Genomic DNA, 21,811 nt, shown 5'->3' with positions numbered 1-21,811 from the left:
TTGTCCTGACTTCCCCTTAGCCTTGTGTCCCTACCCCACATTGGATGTCGCTTCTGGTCCCTTCGCACTGTCCCCTTTTGGCTTGGAGGAGGCCTTGCTGGGTGGTTGGAGCGGCTTTTCCCTGCGGCATGTGGGCACCTTCTTCCCCTCGGCAGGTGGCAGAATGGGCTGATCCTTGGCCTTGCTAGGTGGCACACTGGCAGCCCTGATCGGTGCCGTCCGCTATTTGGCCGGACTAGCTGAGACCACAGTGCTGGAGGATTTGGTGGCTGAGGTGCTGGGCTGGGACCTGGACATCCTGGCCCTAGGGCAAGGACGAGGGGGAGGTGTAGGGAAGAGGTCAATGTTAGCCAGGAAATGTTTTTTTAGACACACTGGGACGGGAAGATGGAGGGGGTTTGGGAGTGGAAGAAGTGGTAGTGGTTGTAGGAGGTGTACATCTGCTTAATTTGGGTGAAGGCGTATGGGCTGGAGGCTGTTGTGAGGTGGATGGCTGTTGGGTGGATGTGTATCTGCGTTTGTGTACTTTTGGAGGAGGGCTCACAGACACACAGGGAGAGGACACAGGGGATGTGTGCATGGTAGTGGGGGTGGTAAGTGCATGTGAGCGGTGTGTGGTGATGGTCGTGCTGGTGATGGAGGTAGTGGCTGAGGATGAAGTGCATGCAGGTGTGAGTGAAGACGAGACAGGGAGGGAGGAGGAGGACGTGGAGGAGGGGGACACATAGGAGGCAGTGGATGTTGGTGTGTCTGCATGGGTCTGGTGTGAGTGCCTGCGGGATGTGTGGTGCTTATGTTTGCCATGTCCCCTCTTGTGTGTTAAAAAGTGTGCATGCTGGTCTGAAGGTGTGCTTGGGATAGGCTGAGGTAGAGGGGATTGGGTCTGGGTAGTGGATGTTGGAGGGGGAGGCTGGACACAGGGACAATGGCTGACATCAGTGCTGAGGCCAGAGCCTGAAATGCTCTCTGTTGGGCCGCCACGCCAGAATGAATGCCCTCCAGGTATGCATTTCTTTGCTGCAAATGCCTTTCGATACCCTGGATGGCATTCAAAATGGTTGATTGCACAACAGTGAGGGATCTCAGGAGGTCAATAGCCTCCTCACTGAGGGCAGCAGGGCTGACTGGGGCAGGGCCTGAGGTGCCTTGAGCGAAGGAGATGCCCACCCTCCTGGGTGAGCCGGCACAGGAAACTCGATGAGAGGCTGCTGGGAGGGTGGTGCTGGTAGGGGGGTGGCAGTTGTACCTGTTGTTGCGGTGTGAACAGAGGTGCCCGCCACCGCAAGGGAGCTCCCATCAGAGGAGGAGTCACTGTCGCTGGTGTCTGCTCCTGTCCTCTTCGTGGAGCTCCCCACGCCCTCCGTTCCACTGGTGCCTTCAGACTCCGTTAATTCACCCTCCAGGGCCATGTGGCTTGCAGCTCCCTCCTGCTCCGGTGCCAATGCTCCTCCGCCAGATGATGCTAATGCACACAAGGACAGGGTGACAAAACAAAAAGGGGGGAAAGACACAAGAGACACATGGTCAATGCCTGAAACACCACTACCGTTGGCGGACACAACACACAGAGAGCAGCCCTATGCACTAGCACATGCACTAACAATGCAGGGAAAAAGCACACGCCCATGGGGGACTCTGCCTAGACCCATTTCTTGCACAGCTGGAACACAGAGGAGTCTGATTAGGTGTAGAGGGAAACAACTACCTTTGGGGTTGGAGTGGCTCTGAGCCTGCTAAACAATGGATGTACCTTGGCGCGTCTGCCCTGGCCTAGGGGAACCCACAGCCCACCTCCCCCACCCAGACACCTCGTCAAGCGAGCTGAGTCAGCTGAATGAGACTGTACTCTCCCCCTTGTGGCTGCTGTGATGCCCTCAAGCGCCCATCCAACTCAGGATATGCCACTGCCAGGATCCGGTACATCAGGGGGGTCATGGTGCGATGGGCACCCCTTCCACGTTGGGAGGCCATCCCCAGCTGGGCCTCCACCCTCTTCTTGCTCCAGCGACGCAGGTCCTCCCATCTTTTCTGGCAGTGGTTGTCCATCTATGGTAGACCCCCAGGGTCCGCTCTTCCTTGGCAATGGCATGCCAAATACCCTTCTTCTGGTGGGCGCTGACCTATAGGAATAGTGAAGTAAAAATGGATGTTACTCCCCCATCCAGTTCTTCTCACTCATTGGCCACAAACCTCCCACCCTGGCCCAGAAAAACATACAATCACCATCCTCACATGCTGGCCTGTGCCCCCCCGTCTCTCCCATCCACAACCCTCCATACAATCATGTGCCATCCGCCATGCACACAGTTTACTCACCTGTTTGTCTGGAGGACCGTAGAGTACGGTGTACTTGGGGAGGACCCCATCCACCAGTTTGTCCAACTCCTCCGCAGTGAAGGCAGGGGCCCTTTCCCCAGACACTGTAGCCATTGTCGCTTCCAGACCCAGGTCATATTGTCATTGGCTCCTGGAACCCATAGGGCCCAATGATGCTGAATTGCGCAGCAGTCTTCGACTGCCTACCGTGATGCTGCACCAAGCCAGTGCAGTTACCTCATTTCCCCTTGTCCCTCCTTACAGGTCAGGCAGCCACCATTTCATGTGGCCACATGGCAGGGCACCTAACTGTGTCACAGCACTTTTGGCCAGGAGTACGGACAGACAAAGGCACACAAAGATTATTTAACGATTGTGCTAAACAGCCTTGTGAAACCTATGTGGTGTATGAACCTCTGCTCACCCTTCTCCTCCATAGGGCATGTCCGCTGGGGCAGGTGATGAGATGCCGACATCCTCCAGTGTACAGACTCCTGGTGGACCTGTCGACAATGGAAGACAGACACATCATTATCACTTACAGACTTGATCGTGCCACAATCCAGGAACTGTTTGCCCAGTTGGAGCCTGACTTGATGTCAGCTATCCACCATCTTACAGGAATTTTCCCTCTAGTGCAGGTCCTGTCAGTGCTCCATTTCCTGGCAAGTGGCTCCTTTCAAACAACAGTGGCGATGGCATCAGAGCTGTCACAGCCAATGTTCTCTAACGTGTTGTCCAGAGTGTTATCTGCCCTGCTGAAACACATGCGCAGCTACATCGTGTTCCCTCAGGTGGAGGATTTGCCCACAGTGAAAGGTGACTTCTATGCCCTGGGACATATCCCCAACATTATTGGTGCCATTGATGGTACACATGTGGCATTTGTCCCCCACCGCAGGAATGAACAGGTTTACAGAAACCGCAAAAGCTACCATTCTATGAATGTGCAGATGGTGTGTTTGGCAGACCAGTACATCTCCCATGTGAATGCCAAGTTTCCTGGATCAGTGCATGACGCCTACATTTTGAGGAATAGCAGCATCCCTTATGTGATGTGCCAACTCCAGAGGCACCGTGTGTGGCTGATTGGTGAGGCCAAGCTCCCCACACAGTTTAAATAAGTGTCTGGGTATGGGAGAAGCCCCTAATGGTTGGGGGATGTCTAACAGTTGTCCCTCGCTATTTGCAGGTGACTCTGGTTACCCCAACCTGTCATGGCTACTGACCCCAGTGAGGAATCCCAGGACAAGGGCAGAGGAACGCTACAATGCAGCACATGGGCGAACTAGGAGGATAATGTAACGCACCTTTGGCCTCCTGAAGGCCAGATTCCGGTGCCTCCATCTGACAGGTGGCTCCCTATACTACTCACAGAAGAAGGTGTGCCAAATCATCAAAGCAGTTTAAGGTGGGCAGGGTGACAAAGTGGGACAGAAGGGTGACAATCAGTGTTATGTCCTGGTGGGGGTCTTGGTAATGTTCTCTGTCTTTGTCCCGGATCTCAGGGACCATTTGCCGGGTGGTTTCTGCTTCTGCAGGGGGTGGATGCTTGTGGCCTGTTGTTCCTGTGGCGGGGCCTCCTGTCCACTAGCACCGGCGGAGGTGGAGGGCTGTTCATCGTTCAGGCTAGTGTCAGTAGCCCGTTCATGTGCCACTGTGTCCCTCATGGTGTTGGCCAGGTTTGCCAGCACCCCTGTAAAGGTGACCAGGGTGGTGTTGATGGACTTCAAGTCCTCCCTGATCCCCAGGTAGTGTTCCTCCTGCAGCCGCTGGGTCTCCTGAAACTTGGCCAGTACTGTGTCCATGGTCTCCTGGGAATGATGGTATGCTCCCATGATGTTGGAGAGTGCCTCGTGGAGAGTGGGTTCCCTGGGCCTGTCCTCCCCCGTCACACAGCAGTCCTCCCAGCTTCCCTGTTATCCTGTGCCTCTGTCCCCTGAACCGTGTGCCCACTGACCCCAGGTCCCTGATTGTCTGGCGTTGGTGGGTTTGCCTGGGGTCCCTGTAGTGGTGGACACACTGCTGATTGACGTGTCCTGGGGACAGAGGGATGGGCCCGCTGGGTGGTTGCTGTGGTGGTGTCTCCTGAGGGGGGAGGCTCTGTGGTGGCTTGTGACTGTGGCAGGGAAACCAACTGTCCAGAGGTCCCTGATGGGCCGGGCATCCAGATCCAGGCGTGCAGAGCTGCTGTCATCACTGTGGGCGTCTTCTGTGGGGGGACTGGATATGTCTGGCACCTCCTGTCCGGTGACTTTGCATATGGGTCCTGTTGGGGTGTAACTACATAGTTTTAGTATCTGTGTGTCCCATCTTGTGCATTGGGTGAGTTACCCTCTACTCCTGTGCTTGCCTTGTTGTGTTTGCCATTGTGTGATTAATGTTTTAGGGACTGTGTGGGTGTCTATACTGGACATGCTTTGGCAATGGGTGTCCATGCTTTGGTGTTGAATGCAGGGCTTGGTATTGGGATGGCTGGGTTGTGATGGTGGGGCATAGCTGAGGTGTTGGAGTGAAGGGGGGAGGGTGGAGTTATGTGATGGCATGCAGGTGGGAGGATATGGTAATTAAGGTTTGACTTACCAGAGTCCATTCCTCCGGCTACTCCTGCAAGGCCCTCAGGATGCAGTATTGCCAAGACTTGCTCCTCCCATGTTGTTAGTTGTGGGGGAGGAGGTGGGGTCCACCACCAGACCTCTGTACAGCAATCTGGTGTCTGGATACCACAGAACGCACCTTCCCCCGTAGGTCATTCCACCTCTTCCTGATGTGATCCTATGTTCTGGGGTGCTGTCCCACTGCGTTGACCCTGTCGACGATTCTCCGCCATAGCTCCATCTTCCTAGCAATGGACGTCTGCTGCACCTGTGATCCGAAAAGCTGTGGCTCTACTCCGATGATTTCCTCTACCATGACCCTGAGCTCCTCCTCAGAAAACCTGGGGTGTCTTTGAGGTGCCATGATGTGGTGTGGGTGATGTGTGAGGTGATGTTTGTTGTGCTATGTGAAATGTTGTGTTGGTGTGTGTTGTATGAGGTGCGTGGATGTTGTATGAGTGATGGTGGGGTGTGCTTGGGGATGCTGGTGTAGTGTTGGCTATTCCCTCTCTGTGCTTCTTTACAAAATTGTCATTTTAAGGGGTTGTGGGTAATGTGGGTGTGTGTTTTATAGTGGTGTGGGTATGTGGGTGTAGTGTGTGTTGTGTATCAGGTGTGTGTCTTTTGAATTGTCCAATGTGATTGTGTTTTGTAAATGTGTGTGTATTTTGAGCACGGCAGTGTGTACCGCCAATGGATTTCCGTGGTTGAAAGACTGCCGTGTTGATTCGTGGGTTGTGATAGTGTGGGCGTATTCTTGTTGGCGTGACGGTGTGGGTTTTGGTATTGCCAGTTTATCACTGACCATTAGTGTGGCGGACTTGTGTGGGTGTCTGTATTGTGGCGGATTACGAGTAGTGGGTCGTAATACCTGTAGTGGATTTTCAACACGGTCACGGTATGTTGCCAGCCTTCAGCCTGGTGATAAGCTGGATTTACCGCCAGGGTTGTAATGATGGCCTATGTATGCAAGGGGGGGTATACCGGCTTGAGGAGGCCTGCAAATCTGGCACAGCAAAATCTACAACATTTCAATGATGCCATTTTTGGCGTAATTTTTAGCGCCTGCTCAATGCAGGCATTAAAGTGATGCACCCATTGTGATCAATGGGCCTCCTTTCACTTTGCTGCACTAGCGTGAACATTTTTGACACTAGTGCAGCAAAGCGCCACAATAGCGTAAAAAATGTTGATGCTATTCTCCTAACATGTGCCATGGTACGCCCTATTGTAAATATGTGTCAACCATGATGTTGTTAGGTGGCCATAGGGACACGCAAGGAAAGTAGTGCATCAGGACCTGTGCGCCACTTTCTTGTAAACCTGGCCCAAAATGTTTTCCATTTGGGAAGCGATCAGAGGGCACATGAAGTAGTCCCCGGAACCACTGCATATTTTCCCTAAGTCTGCCCAACATGATACCCAAAGGGAAAGGTGTCTCAGGGAGACTATTTCCTCTTTGTGAAGGAGATACCATCCTCTAGCTGATGAATGGTTTGAAACTGTAATTAACGTCATAAAGCACTGATACATTCCATTCCATTGCAACGCTTTCATAAACCTACTTTAGTGTTGTAAGCAAGCTGTTTTGACAAAGAATCTTATTTTTAGAAGAAGAGATTTCAGTCGTGTGGTGTACTTTGACAGTAAATATTTCATGTTTCAACTATGACAAGCTAAAGTACAATGGCACACGTGATTTACAATGTTTTTAATGTGTAAATATAACTGCTTGGCATTTTAGTACTCCTACAGAACATAAACTGTAAATATTCATAAATGTGGATAATATACGCAATTAGAATATAATTTATAATCTGTTATGGGGTACTATGATTTATTACGCTACTTTGTATTTAATTATGTGCATCCATTTTGGATTTAATTTAGGTGTGCAGTAAAGTCTTTTGTACTTGTTTATGAATATGAATATCAGTGATTATATGGTCACCCATGCTTGCAAGGAATTCACGTGGGAACTCCCATGGTACTCTTCAGGCTGCACCTGTCTGTCAGGATCTAAATCAGATTCCTATTACGTTAAATATGGCAGATGCACATGGCTGTTTCAATTACACATATATACTTACGTGTACACTGACTCTGTTGAGTTGCATAAGTCAGTCAGATGCCAGGCCCTGCAGCTAACTCCCACTGCTTGTGTAGCGGGGGTTGGCCATCCACACTATTTTGGTTGCAGGACCAGGCTGAAGGTTAATCACAGAAGCCCTAGCGGCCATTACCAGTTGCTCAGGAACAAAAACCATGTGCAACCAGAGAGTTGGTGAATATGATCAAAAATCTCTTGTGTCCCTGCCATGCACAGTGCTGTAATCAATGATGTCATTTCAGGTGTCATAAGAGATGATATCATGATTTGTGAAATATGTGAGGTCATAAGCAGTGCATGGCAAGGGTGCACGTTATAGTCAGATCATTTAATTATAACTGGTGAATTTCAGTGTCTTTTGTTCAAAATTGTACTTTAACGTGACATGTTCACCTAACTATATTATCACTTTTACCTTTGTGTTCTGTCAGTTATGTATTAAGGTTTTTGTAATATAAATTATGAGACTACCATACTAAACTATAAAGCCACTTTAACCTCTGTTTTTTTCAGTGAATTTCCAAGAATCTTTTTTCTTTTTTTAAGTACAGTAAAAATGTAAAGTGCTGTCATTTTAAATAACTATTTAAAGAAAATTAGGCATATTCATTAACCCTAGAACTTGGGTAATTAAATAATAAAAATAAACAATGGTCCTATACAGGCAAGTAAGACCCTTGTTTTCCTGGGAAACAACTTTGAAACAATCTTCAACCATGTGCAAATTTTGCCAACAATTCATATTTTATTATATTTTAGATGCATATTTCTTTAGTAAAAATCAGTCATTCTTATACTTTGAATTTAATCATTACGGTGCTCCTATAGTGACAGCGCAGTGAAAGTGAATGAATTGGAAATTGTTTGTACAAATGTGCTCTGTACAATATATACAAAATGTGGTTAAAACATAACGTTTTTGCGATCTTCCATAGGCGGACTCATATTACTCCAGAAGTCCAGAAGTCACTTTTTAGTCTCTCACAAACAATCCACAATATCAAAATGTTGACATTTCAACCCCATTTATGTAGATTAATCTATCCGGGGTCATAATCAGGTCTGTCAAATTGCTATAGGTAGCACCATTCTTTCATTATATTCGGTCCTAGGGTAATTATTTATTAATCTCATCCTCCATTTGGCTTTTAATCTTGTTAATAGGTCCTCTCCTTGTGAAACTCCATGTGGTTTGTTTTATTTCTCTCTACTGGAGGACGCCTGGTTGCATCTCTTATGGGGATCTCAAGGAGAGGACCTATTAGCAGGATCAAAAGCCAAATGGAAGATGCGATTAATAAATATTTACCCTAAAACAGATTGGCTTTGTCAAAAAGGCGCTACATTATTTGTATCAATTACCATAATATAACGAATTCCTTAAAAATTCACACATAACAATGCATAACACTAATTGTCACAAAAATATTTAAAATAAAGGATTTTTATTCTATTCAAAACATCCATAAACCTCTCTGAGTCTTTCTATGACACTTTTCAGGCCACAAAGTGCAGCCATGAGACCAACAACCAGAGATTTCTGCCCTCCAGCTAAAGAGCATACAGTTCCAGCTCAGAGTGCTTTGGCTACAATAGTGTGTTCACTGGAATAATCCATTCAATGACCCAGGAGACACTGTTTTTTAACATTCCTGGGGGGATGTTGTATTGCCTGGAGCCCCCCATAAAGCATCCATTTGTAATTGCTGGAGCCTTGTCCCTTACTAAAATATTTTAAAAAGGCATTATTGGTTGCTTCTGGGACAGAGCAGTCAATAATTAATTTGTGCACTCGTCGCGTCATTATTGAAATGGTGAGATCACAGCTAATGGCCTTTTTATCATTTTTTGTATTGTGCATTTTTTTTTTTTTTTTCTGGCGGCGTGGGGAGTTGTGTGTGTCAGAGTGTTTGTGTCTGAAGCACCTTTTTTTTGTTTTTTGTTTGTAGGCATTAAGCCAGTATAATATCACCAATAGGCTGGTTTCAACCACTATGGACAACACCAACATGTTAATGTAGGATAAGTTTCAAAATCACATTTGAAACAAAATTCTTTTGTAATGTATAATATATTATAAAATCCCTTTCTGAGTTCTGTTGCTTAATCTTTTCCCTTCACTCTGAATATGTTTGGTAACGATGTCTTTCATATTCTAAACAATGGTGTATGCACTTTATAAAAAAGGTAGATGTGCTCTCTTCTTATAATAAAAAGATGAGATAAACCAACACGTTGTTAAGCCTGTTCGTTCAAAGGTAAAAAAAATTGTCGATTTTTCTTTCTACATGCAGGTTGTTTGGGCAACTTCTAACCAGATCGGATGTGCGGCTGGAGCCTGTGAAAAAGGTTACTACCTTGTCTGCCAATACTGTCCAGCGTAAGTACTTTCTATATGATTTGTAAGTATTATATTATTTGTAAATGATAGAGGGCCATGAAAATAAAATTAGATTTTCAAAATCCTTCTAAAAAGACTTGGATTGATCTTTGGCAATGTTAGAAATGGGGTCTTTGGTTGGCAGTCAGGTTACCCCCTGTCCAAGCAAGGACCCTCACTCTAGTCAGGGTAAAAGAGAATCACCCTCAGGTACCCCCTTGGTAGCCTGGCACGAGCAGTAGGCTTTACTCCAGAGTGCTAGGTGTAAAGTGTTTGTACCAACACACACAGTAACTTAATGAAAACACTACAAAATGACACAACACAGGTGTAGAAAAATAGAAAGTTTTTATCAAAACAAAACAAGACCAAAACGACAAAAATCCACAATACACAAGTCAAGTTATTATTAAAAATGCAAAGAGAGTCTTCATGTAATTTTAAACACAACACTAGAGCTGTTAGCGTGAAAAAGTACCTTGGATGCGTCACAAATAACCCCCCAAGGGCGAGCGTGCATCAAAAAGGGCTTGCGATGCATCGATTTCACTCACGAAAGAGACCTTGCATCGTTTCTCCTTTAGTCCACGCAGCCAAGGTTGTGATCTCACCAGCCTCCGTCAGCAATGCTGTGCATCATTTGCCCAGCTCTGGGTGTCAATCTTCTGGTCTCGTTGCAGGCGAACGTTGATTTTTCAGCAGCAGATCGGAGTCGCATTGATCATTTCCCCGCACGGCGGTCGGTGCATGGATTACTCATTCTTGGGCTATCAGCTTCTCCTTTCAGGGTCCCAGGAATGGGATGGGCACCACTTGGCAGAGTAGGAACCTCTCTAGAGACTCCAGGTGCTGGCAGAGAGAAGTATTTGCTGTCTCTTAGACTTCAAACAACATGAGGAACACTTTAAATCAAGGCCTTGGAGAGTTCCTCACAAGAAGGAAGGCACACGAAGTCCAGTCTTTGTCCTTTAGCACAGGCAGAAGCAGCAAATGCAGAATAGCTCCACAAAGCACAGTCACAGGCAGGGCAGCTCTTCTTCCTCAGCTCTTTAGCTCTTCTCCAGGCAGAGGTTCCTCTTGGTTTCCAGAAGTGTTCTAAAGTCTGTGGTTTTGGGTTCCCTTCTTATATCCATTTTGCCCTTTGAAGTAGGCCTACTTCAAAGGAAAGTCTCTCTTGATTGTGAAATCCTGCCTTGCCCAGGCCAGGCCCCAGACACATACAAGGGGGTCGGAGACTGCATTGTGTGAGGGCAGGCACAACCCTTTCAGGTGTGAGTGAATACTCCTCCACTCCCTCCTAGCACAGATGGCTCATCAGGAAATGCAGACTACACCCCAGCTCCCTTTGTGTCAGTGTCCAGTGAGAGGTGCAACCAGCCCAACTGTCAAAATTACTCAGACAGGGAATCCAAAAAACAGGTAGAGTCACAGAAGTTGTATAAGCAAGAAAATGCTCACTTTCTAAAGGTGGCATTTTCAAACACACAATCTTAAAATCAACTTTACTAAAAAATGTATTTTTAAATTGTGAGCTCAGAGACCCCAAACTCCACATATCTATCCGCTCCCAAAGGGAATCTACACTTTAATCAAATTTAAAGGTAGCCCCCATGTTAACCTATGAGAGGGACAGGCCTTGCAACAGTGAAAAAACAAATTTAGCAATATTTCACTGTCAGGACATATAAAACACATTACTATAAGTCCTACCTTAACCAGGCACTGCACCCTGCCCTTGGGGCTACCTAAAGCCTACCTTAGGGGTGTCTTACATGTAAGAAAAGGGAACGCTTAGGCCTGGCAAGTGGGTAAACTTGCCAAGTCGAATTTACAGTTAAAACTGCACACACAGACATTGCAGTGGCAGGTCTGAAACATGATTACAGAGCTACTTATGTGGGTATCACTACCAGTCATGCAGGCCCACTAGTAGCATTTGATTTACAGGCCATGGGCACCTCTAGTGCACTGTACTAGGACTTACCAGTAAATCAAATGTGCCAATCATGAAAAGCCAATTACATACACATTTTGTAAAGGAGCACTTGCACGTTACCACTGGTTAGCAGTGGTAAAGTGCCCAGAGTAACAAAAACAGCAAAAACAAAGTCCAGCACACATCAACAACCTGAGAAACAGAGGCAAAATGTTAAGGGAGACCACACCAAGGATCAAAAGTCTAACAGGCAAGAATACTAAATTCTGTGTTTTAGATTTCTAGAGAAGATGATGTCTGATTTAGAGGTCAGATGTAGAAAGCTTTCTGATGAAATGGTGAACGTTGACAAGTAATGGGGCATGCTGGATGTGAGTTGGAGTTTGACCTCGGCATGTTGATGAAAAATGAGGGTTCAGTGAGGCCGTTGATGAAGTTTGGCATCTGTGTCCAATAAGGTCCCAACATTGATCGGCTTCGGCTTGGCATTGCTCCCGGTAAAGCCCTCTGGGTTTGGACTTAGAAACTTTTCTGGATTTCCGAATCCATCAGCAGGTTGCACTACCAAGTTGAAACCAACTGTGGATTTGACAACGACAGCTTCATTTCAAAGGTGGTCCCAGTCTCCCACAAGTTCTACAGAGAAAAAGTTGGCAAAATATGTCTCAGTCCCAGCTTTTGCAGTTTGGGCAGGAGGAGTACACTCTGACACTTAATTAAGGACCCCATAGCCTTAGGGACACCACATAGGGGTCAGGACTTACTCCAGTAGAAACCACTTGAAAGGTCCAGGCAAGTCGGGTTTGAAGAGGTCAACTAGGCTCTTCAGGAAAGTGGGCTTCAAGCAGCTTTTGTGTCCCTGTAGCTTAAAGGGAGGTCAGCCTACTGACCCTAGAAGTCCACTTCTCAGTCCTGGGTGCAAGTGGGAGCAGCTCCAGCATTCATGATTTTCATCTCAGGTCACACCAGCAGGAGCTGTCCTTCTTCCGCCTTCAATAGGTGCACAGGTTTTCTGAAGAGGGTCCTGGAGGTGCCACATTTATGCCCAGTAATGGCCGTGGGTGGGGGAATGTCTTGATCACACTCTAACCAATGGGGTAAAAGTTCAGATGGGTGGCCATACCCACTTTTGCAGCACTTCCTGCGCGTTTTACTGTAAACTATCCTACAGTTCTCGTTGTCTACTATCTGGGAGCATTGCTCATCTCACCACAGGGGAACCATCAACAGTCATGTAACACTGACTACTAGAAGGAAGGAACATTTGTCTTAGGCAGGAAAACATTTCTAGCTATCACCAAACTGAAGTTAAGGATTTCAAGGTGTTATAAGATACCTCAATGCACTTCCATGGAGAAGTCAGCCTTGCCACAGTGAAAAATTACTTCGCAGTTTTTCACTGTCAGGACATGTAAAGCAATGATACACATGTCCTACTTTTTAAATGCCACCTTGCCTATGAGTATGCAGAGCCTACCTCAGGGGGGACTTATTAGTATCAATCATAACTTTATTCAGTTTTGTTGAAACTATGCCATACAAGTACAATATAATACGTTAAAATTCAATGGTATCAAGAAATGTTAAAACAATAGCAATAGTTAAAATATTACAGTTAAAAACAAAATAATGCTTTAGCAGCTCCAGAATTCAGCAATCATCAAAACTTAAAAATAATTTGATAATGTTCAAAAGTGCAAACACAAGGGACACCTACACAGATAGACATATTAATCAAGCAATAAGTGCCAGGAGATGAGAACAACAACAACAAATAAATGGATTTGCTATGTGCTCCTACTAGTGCACAAAGTCATGTAAAAGACCTCGGCATAGTATCCCCAAATCAAAATAAACCCAGACATATCACCTAGAGAAATGCTCATAACTCTTCCTGATCTTGAACAAAAGTCTAAGAAAAGTATAAACTGTTGCTTTTGCTTAATAAGATACTAAACGTTGGGAGAAATGAAGTTATTCAAGAAGTCTTTGATGGTTCAAGACCTGGGTTTAGAATAAAAACTACAAAAGAACATTATGGGCCTCATTACGAGTCTGAGGACCACCATGTTGGCGGTGGCGGTCATACTGCCATCAAGCTGGCGGAGAAGTCTGCCAAATTACAACAATAGCGGTATTCACAACAGAATATAGCCGACAGTGTTGTCAAGCCACCAAGGATGATGGTAGACACCTGCAGGCCAACACAAACCATGTTTACCCCAGGAAGATTACAAGGTTGCACATCGCCAAGGTTTCTGCCACGGTGGCACCACCACAGAAACCCAGGTGGAAACCAGCTGTACAAAAGGAGACACTCACCTTCAGGAAGCAATACTCATCCGGATCCGCATTGGAACCAGAACTACACGTCTTCCAGCTGTTCCTACTCTCCCAACGACTACGGAATCAGCGACGGTTGGAAATGGCCTTTCTGCAGGGTCACCCCCAAATGTTTTGCATTCCTCCTTCTCTTTTTCTGACCTCATTTTTGCCGGCTTAAGGACTATGCACACTTTACCACTGCTAATCAGTGCTAAAGTGCATATGTTCTCTCCTTAAAACCTGGTGACATTGGCTCATACCCAATTGGCGTATTTAATTTAATTGTAAGTCCCTTATCAAGTGCACTACATGTGCCCAGGGCCTGTAAATTAAATGCTACTAGTGGGCTGCAGCACTGGTTGTGCCACCCAAATAATTAGCACCCTAACAATGTCTCAGGCCTGCCTCTGCAGTGCCTATGTGTGCAGTTTCACTGCTACTTTACCTTGGCATTCAAAAGTACTTACCAAGCCTTAAACTCCCCTTTTTCTACATATAAGTCACCCTTAAGGTAGGCCCTAGGTAGCCCATAGGGCAGGGTGCTATGTAGGTAAAAGTCAGGACATGAACATGTGTGTTCTGTATGTCCTGGTAGTGTAAAACTCCTAAATTTGTTTTACACTGCTGTTAGGCTTGCTCCTTTCATAGGATAGCATTAGGGCTACCCTCACATACTGTTTGAGAGGTAGATCCTGATCTAAAGGGAGTAGCCAGGTCATATTTATTATGGTCAGAATGGTGATACAAAATCCTGCTTAATGGTGAAGTTGGATTTCATATTATTATTTTCGAAATGCTACTTTTAGAAAGTGAGCATTTCTCTACACTTAAATTCTTCTGTGCCTTACAATCCACGTCTGGCTAGGTTCAGTTGACATCTCCCTTGTGCATTCACTCAGATAAACCCCAAACACAGGATGCTCAGCCTCACTTGCATATATCTGCATACTGAATGGGTCTTCCTAGGCTGGGAGGGTGGAGGGCTTGACACTTACATGTCAAAGGACAGTAGCCTGCCCTCACACAAAGGTCTGCCACACCCCCTACTGGGACCCTGGCAGATAGAATAGAACTGAAAGGGGACTTTGTGGACTTCTAAGCCACTCTTTGCAGTCTCCCCAACTTCAAAGGCACACATGGGTATTTAAACAGGGCCTCTGCCCCTACCAACTCAGACACTTCTTGACACAATACTCATGTCACAGACACTTCCTGGAGAAGAGAACCTGAACCAGAACCTGAAACCTGCCCAGATGAACCGACTGGCTGCCCAAAGGACTCACCTGACTGCTGTCTGAGAAGGACTGCTGCCTTGCTGTTGCCCTGCTGCCTTGCTGCTCTCTGGCTGTGCTGAGAGGTGCTCTCCAATGGCTTGGATAGAGCTTGCTTCCTGTTCCCTGAAGTCTCAGGACCAAAAAGACTTCATTCCTGCAAGAAAAACTCCAGGTGTGGTGAAAATTGACACACCGCCTGCCATAAACGATGCACAGCCTGCATCGCAGAGAGAAAATCACTGCACGCCGAACCGGAACGACTCAGCCCGACTTCGCAAGGAGAAGATCGACGCAGCACCAGCGTAGTGACCAGAAATTCGACGCACATCCCACTGGATCGACGCAAAGCCGAGCAGGAACGAAGTATCCCAACTTCCTGAGAGGAATTGGCGCAGCGCTTGCCATGTGGTAGAAATTTCCACGCAACGCCCTCCGGATCGACGCAGACCCTGTGACTTCATCCTGCCAGTGCTGGATTAAATGCTTTGTCCCCAGGGTTTGGGAGGGGGACATTTGGGTTTGGACTTGGGAGGTGGGGTTTAGGTCTAGGCTTAGGTGAGGGTTGGGTACTCATGGAAGGGGATTGACTTATTGGCAGGAGAGGGTCCTGGGTACTTGCAGGGGAGGTCTTGGAGGTGGAAGGGACAGGCCTGGGAAGAGAAACAGAGCATCTCACATGGGAAGAGAAGTAAGGAAAAGATCAAAACATGATAGGAACACTTTTTTAGACACACTGGGATGGTCATCAGAAGGGGTTTGGGAGTGAAGGGTGAGGGAGTGGTTGTCTGATGTGTTGGTGTGGGTGTCGTGGGTGCGTGTGTGCTGGAGGTATGCTTGTGGGTGGTATATGTCTGTTGGGTGAGTGAGTGACAGGATTTATGTGTACGGGACTGAGGGGGTTGGAGGTGCTGGGGGATGCCATGGTGGGTGGGTGACTGTCTGTTGGGGTGGTGACTACAAGTTTGGTTGATGTGCTACATGTAGGCGTGTCAGTGGTTGCGGCATCTGCGGATGTGGTGAGTAGGGTGGTGGTCTGCTGTTGTGCTGTCTGTGGGTAAGGTAGCTGTAGTGACTGGATCTGTGAATGATGCTGTGGTGTCTGCAGGTGTGTCTGATGTACTGTCTATAATGCTGCGGGTGGTGGGGGTGTCTGGGCAGGTTGTGACTGTTGCTGTGTCTGCAGGTGTATGTTGTTTGTGTGCATGCAGGTGGTGTGTCTTGTGGTGCTTGTGTTTTTCTGACCTTCCCTTGGATGTTGAGGTGGATGCATGCTTGTCTGTGTGCTTTGGCTGGGTCAGGGAAGAGGGGTTTCGGATTGGGAAGAGAAAGGTGGAAGGGGGACAGAAGACCAAGGGTGACTGGCTGCCATCAGTGTGGAGGCCACAGCCTCAAAGGGTCTCTGTAGGCCAGCCAGTGCACCATGAATGCCCTCCAGGAATGCATTATCCTGTTGGACTTGCGTTGCAAGTCCCTGGGTGGCATTGAAGATGGTCGACTGACTTACAGAGATGGACCTCAAGAGGTCAATAGCCTTCTCACTGAGGGCGGAGGGATGACAGGGGCAGGGGTCGGGGTGCATACGGTAAAGGAGACATCCACCCTCTTGGGTGAACGGGACTGGCCAACTGGGTGGGGAGCTACAAAGAGGGTGGTGGTAGGAAGTGGGGTGGTGGATAAAGATGGTTCTGGGGTGGTCCAAGATGGGTCCACCATTGCCAGGGAGTGTCCACTGGAGAAGGATTCTGAGGATGATGACATCAAACATGTCTCCCCAGTAACTCCTCCCTCACCCTCCGGGCCACTGGGTTCCTAGCTGTCAGTGTTCTCAGCACTCCGGGTCCTGTGGCCGGCAGCTTCCCCACTTGAGTGTGCCCCATCTACTTTGCCTGCTGCTGTTGATGCACACAAACAGAGAGAGAGAGAGAGAGAGAGAGAGAGAGAGAGAGAGAGAGAGAGAGAGAGAGAGATGGACATCACATTCTTCACACACACAAACATTATAACATGCACAACAGTAGCTATACATCTCCTGATTGAAAACACCCAGTCAAATACCCTTCATAGCCTACATCATGTCACAAGAAGATACTTCTAACTTTCCCATTTGACAACAGTTTCACCGACAACATAAGCCAACCATCTGACCACTACTTGACCATCCCATCAAACCACCTGTTACTCAAAAACAGCATGCAGTGGATGGATTGGCTAAACCAAAACATGTATCCTCATTCAGCTCATCACTGTCCATCATTACATCAGTCTAAGGAAATGCAGGGGACTGATAACACAGTATCATGCATACTCCGACTCCACACCTGCCCAGTTCATCATCAGAAGGCATGTTCCATGAAAGGTAAGTCATCACACTTCACATACAACACAGCATCTTGTCTTCCAATCACATACCTGACTGATCATTATGTACATTACTAACACAATGGCATCATTTTCTGAGGAATACACTACATGTGTCATGTGTATACAGTGGGCATCACCAATTCACAGTACATGTCTGGAAACATCTATCTAAATACTAACTATGGATTCATCATTTGTTGCACCCACTAATCAGATGCATAGGCACATAAACACTGCAATTGGGGGCTACCTATCACACAGGCTACATCCACAGACAACCCTACGGAGCAGAGATACAGCAACAAAACTATGGACTCCATATATTTTGCTTGAGGGGCTTATATCATTCTACCATACATGCTTAATAGAAGCACCGACATGATAAAATAACAACAGCTCCATCAATAAATACTGCCCTGACAGTTTATCCTCACTACCTATGTACATATTTAACACTTACACAACAGATAACCAGTTTACCCATGAATGACACATCCACGTACAGGAAAGCTATTTAACTTACAACATATCCCACAACATTTACATGTGTAGCTGATATGTAACATCTGATACACCATGAAGTCAGGCAGAAATTAGCATAACCATAACTGTCCAAACAGCCTCAGATGAGCTAAGGTACGTCTGGTAAAAATAATCAAACAAAATACAATCAAACGTGAAGTATCAATTGACACATAATGTAGGTAGCAACTAGCATATATTGCACTCCTATTAGTATTGCATTGGCCTATCTAGAATGGACAATACACATGTGCTAATGGTTAAGCAGCCTAGCCACTTGCCTTCTCACATTGGGATACAAGTTCATTTTTGAACATGTCAATGATATACCATGACATGTGGAGGTCTAATGACTACACGAGTTCCATATTTTAGAATGTCCACCCTTATCAAACTTCACAATTCCCATTGTATGAGTATTACATGAAGACAGACAGGGACACCTCCTCAAACCTCATAGGGACAGTACTTAGTTGGCTATAGCAAAAGCCAGATTTGGATGTCACCCTCAAATGCAGTGTACAAATATTTCAGAACACAGGATTACTTGGCCCTGCAACTCATCTGTCAGACCCATTGTTGGACATACAGCTGATCCTGTGAAATGGGAGTGGTCAGACACATTAGAGCAACATGACTCACCTTTTGTATGAATGGGCTTGGGGACACTAGTTGGGAAGGATGACACAGCAGGGCAGATTTATATGTGCCTGAGTAGAGTCACACATATGCCTCAGTCACAGGTGCATCTCCACATGCAGTCATACTATTTGCTACATACAGGTGCTCAACATGTTTTCATGGGCATTACAATGGCCACACCTGTGTCTATATATTGGCTACTCTAGTTGAGTACCATATATTCCAAGTAGAAAACATACCTGTAGAACCAACAACATCTTCACAGATGAAATACTTAGAAAGCACACAGTTAACTATCAGAGGAAAGTAAATGAGTTCTGTCAGTACTTACCCCCTCATGGCTGTTGTGCTGCCCTCAAACGCCTTCCACCTCAGAGTAGGCCACATCCCAAATGTGGGCCATTAGGGGGGTCAAAGTCCGACAGGCACCCCTCGCTCATTGGGAGGACATCCCCAGCTGGGACTTTGCGGTCTTCCAGGCCCAGTGTCTCAGGTTCTCCCACCGCTTCCTACAGTGGGTGCTCCACAGGCTGTAGACCCCCAGGGTCTGCACTTGCTTGGTGAATGCACACCAGTTTCCCTTCTTCTGATGGGCGTTGACCTGCATGGATGACACAGTCAAAAGGAGAAAGTCATGACCATATGCACCATACCAATAGCAGTGGCCACACACATCAGTAACCGCAAGTAGGCACACAATCCCGTCCTCTCAGCTCACATTCCTTCACAAAATACCATCTGCAAGCATCAACACCTTCACTAGTTCACATAAACGGTACACCTTCATTCACCACACCTATCACACATAGGTATGACATTGGACTCACCTGCTCCTCTGGTGCACCATATAGCTGTCCACACAAGGGTATAACCTCCTCTACTAGCTTCTCCAGCTCTTCAGGGGTGAAGGCAGGGGCCCTTCCACCTGCAGGACGTAGCATGATAGCTCCCAGAGGCAGTACACAGCAGCTCAGGTTGTGGAGGTCTTGCTGGCACTATCGTTAGCAGTCAAGTGAGTAATGCTGCAGAAGATGGCGGTCACGCCCGCCACATACATGACCATCACTGCTGGTGGACATCGCCATTGGACCAAGTTCGCCAAAGGCAGTGATGTGTTCCAATGTCAAATAACACAGTGGTTGTGACCGCCTACTGCCATGACAACTTGCACCGACGGACTTAGGTCACTTTCACATGTCCAGTACAGTAGGTGAGGCGGCTGCTATTTTGAGTACATTTCAAGTATGGAAGTGTATAATGATCTGCGTCACTAACTATGCCCCATTTTGTGCAGCACATCTGTAAATCCTGCTCTCATGTCTAGGTGACGTTTTGTGCATCTGTGTTGTCAATGCAGTGTTGTAGGAGGACATGTGGTGACAGTAATGTTCAACTACTCAGAGGTTCCTATATGTTTTGAAATTGTTAATTATGTCCCAGAATATGTGTGACACATGTCTAAATGAATCATCTTACAAACATGTACAGTAACAGGTGAATTATTCAGTGTATTGCCATATTTAGTTGAGGCAATGTGGAACAAGGAGGATGTCATCAGATGCATATCTATGTGCTGCCCTGCATATGTCAGAGGTAGTCACTGACCTCCAAAGCTTTTATGTGTGAGTAATTTATCAAACTGTACTTGATGTGTGCATGCTTACGTGTTTTCAACTAGTTACCCTGCCACAAGGAGAGGAAGATGACCACCAGTGTACCGTCCACTAGTAGACCTGTACACCATGGAGGAAAGACATTGTAGTCAGACATATCGTCTGAATTAAATTACTATCATCAATCTTTGTAAACAGTTGGAGCCAGATCTGTTGCCTGACATTTGCAAACCCTATTGCATACCTCCAATTGTTCAAGTCTTGTCAGTGCTACACTTCCTGGCATCTGGCTCCTTTCAGAATACAGTGGCTCTAACTGTAGGAATGTATCAGGCCACGTTCAGTGTAGTTGTGAAGGATGTACTGTGTACATTGTTAAAACACATGGACAGCTACATCAGGTTTCCCTAAAGAGCAAATGTGTCCCATGTGAAGGCAGACTTTTATGCAATGGGACACATTCCCATGTGATTGGAGCCATTGATGGCACTCATGTAGCCTTGGTTCCCCCCAGTGCCAATGAGCAGTTGTATAGGAACAGGAAAAATGTCCCCTCCATCATCGTTCAGGTGGTGTGTCTGGCAAACCAGTACATTTCACTAGTCACAGCAAAGTATCCAGGATCAGTCCGTGATTTCTTTATCATGCAGAACAACAATGAAATGTCCTATTGCTAATGACACAACTCCACACAGAGAGGGACTGGCTGGTTGGTAAGTTACAATTGAAATATGTGTTTGCAATGTATGTTTCCTGCCATCACTATGTTTCATGTCCTACATGCATGTTTGTATTTCTCTACCATTTTGTTCACAGGTGACTCTGGCTATCCAAACCATCCTAGGCTGTTGGCACCAGTGAGGTACCCAACCATAGCTGGGAAAGTCTGCTACAATAAGGCCCACGGGAGGACAAGGCGTGAAGTTGAGCAGACTATTGGGCTCTTGAAGGCACGATTTAGGTACTTGGACTTATCAGGTGGAGCCCTCCTGTACTCACTGATCAAGGTATGTCACATTATTGTTGCCTGCTGCACGCTCCCCAATCTTGCCCTGAGACATCACATCCCATTAATACCTGTTGAGGGGAAGGCAGCAGTATCTTTGGGTGGAAATACAGAGTTGCCAAGTAATGAAGAGCCAGAGGACGATGAAGCAGGAGACTCTAGGGCAGATCTCATCAATCAGTACTTCAGCTGACTAAAAGGTATGTGAATTTGACATATTGTTGTGATGTAATAGTGCAAGCAGATGTTGATGGGTAGCATCTCACCTCCTTTCTTGCATCATCTGTGGGGGTTTAGTGAGCAATGTCTATTAGTGAATTGTGAATGCAGACTGAAAGTTTGCATTGTGTACAGTACAGAGTGGTCTGCAGGCTCATGTATTGTAATAGCAAATACACATTTACACTTCTGGACATGCCTTTTCTGTTGTGTGGCTTGTATTGAGCTATGTCCTATCCCTTTTCCCTTTCACTCACAGATTGCCCTAGATCCTGTTTGGCACTGCAACCTTGGCTATTGTAAGACAGTTTCAGAACCAGATGGGAATATTGCTGACAGACATGGGAAGTGGACATGACTGAAACCAGGTGATGTTAGTGTTATGTAAGTGGGGTGTAACCGAGATTGTTAGACCTTCCGGACACTGGGGTGGAAAAGTGTTTTCAAGTTTCTTCCACCTGTTGGGTACAGGAGGTTGTCAAATGGTGTACATTGTGTTTGGATATGTGT

The 21,811-nt window shown here is 46.6% G+C and overlaps 1 protein-coding gene across 1 annotated transcript in view; it reads left to right on the top strand.

Moving 5' to 3' along the window:
- LOC138297428 (cysteine-rich venom protein-like) overlaps positions 1-21,811 on the top strand; it is a 641,907-nt gene that overhangs the window by 463,144 nt on the left and 156,952 nt on the right. Inside the window, exon 6 of the mRNA XM_069236788.1 lies at positions 9,318-9,403. Within this exon, the coding sequence (XP_069092889.1) occupies positions 9,318-9,403 (86 nt within the window). The remainder of the gene's footprint in view (positions 1-9,317; positions 9,404-21,811) is intronic.

Source organism: Pleurodeles waltl, chromosome 5 (assembly GCF_031143425.1).
Source record: "Pleurodeles waltl isolate 20211129_DDA chromosome 5, aPleWal1.hap1.20221129, whole genome shotgun sequence".
Lineage (NCBI taxonomy): Eukaryota > Metazoa > Chordata > Amphibia > Caudata > Salamandridae > Pleurodeles > Pleurodeles waltl.
This window is presented reverse-complemented; position numbering and strand designations above follow the sequence as displayed.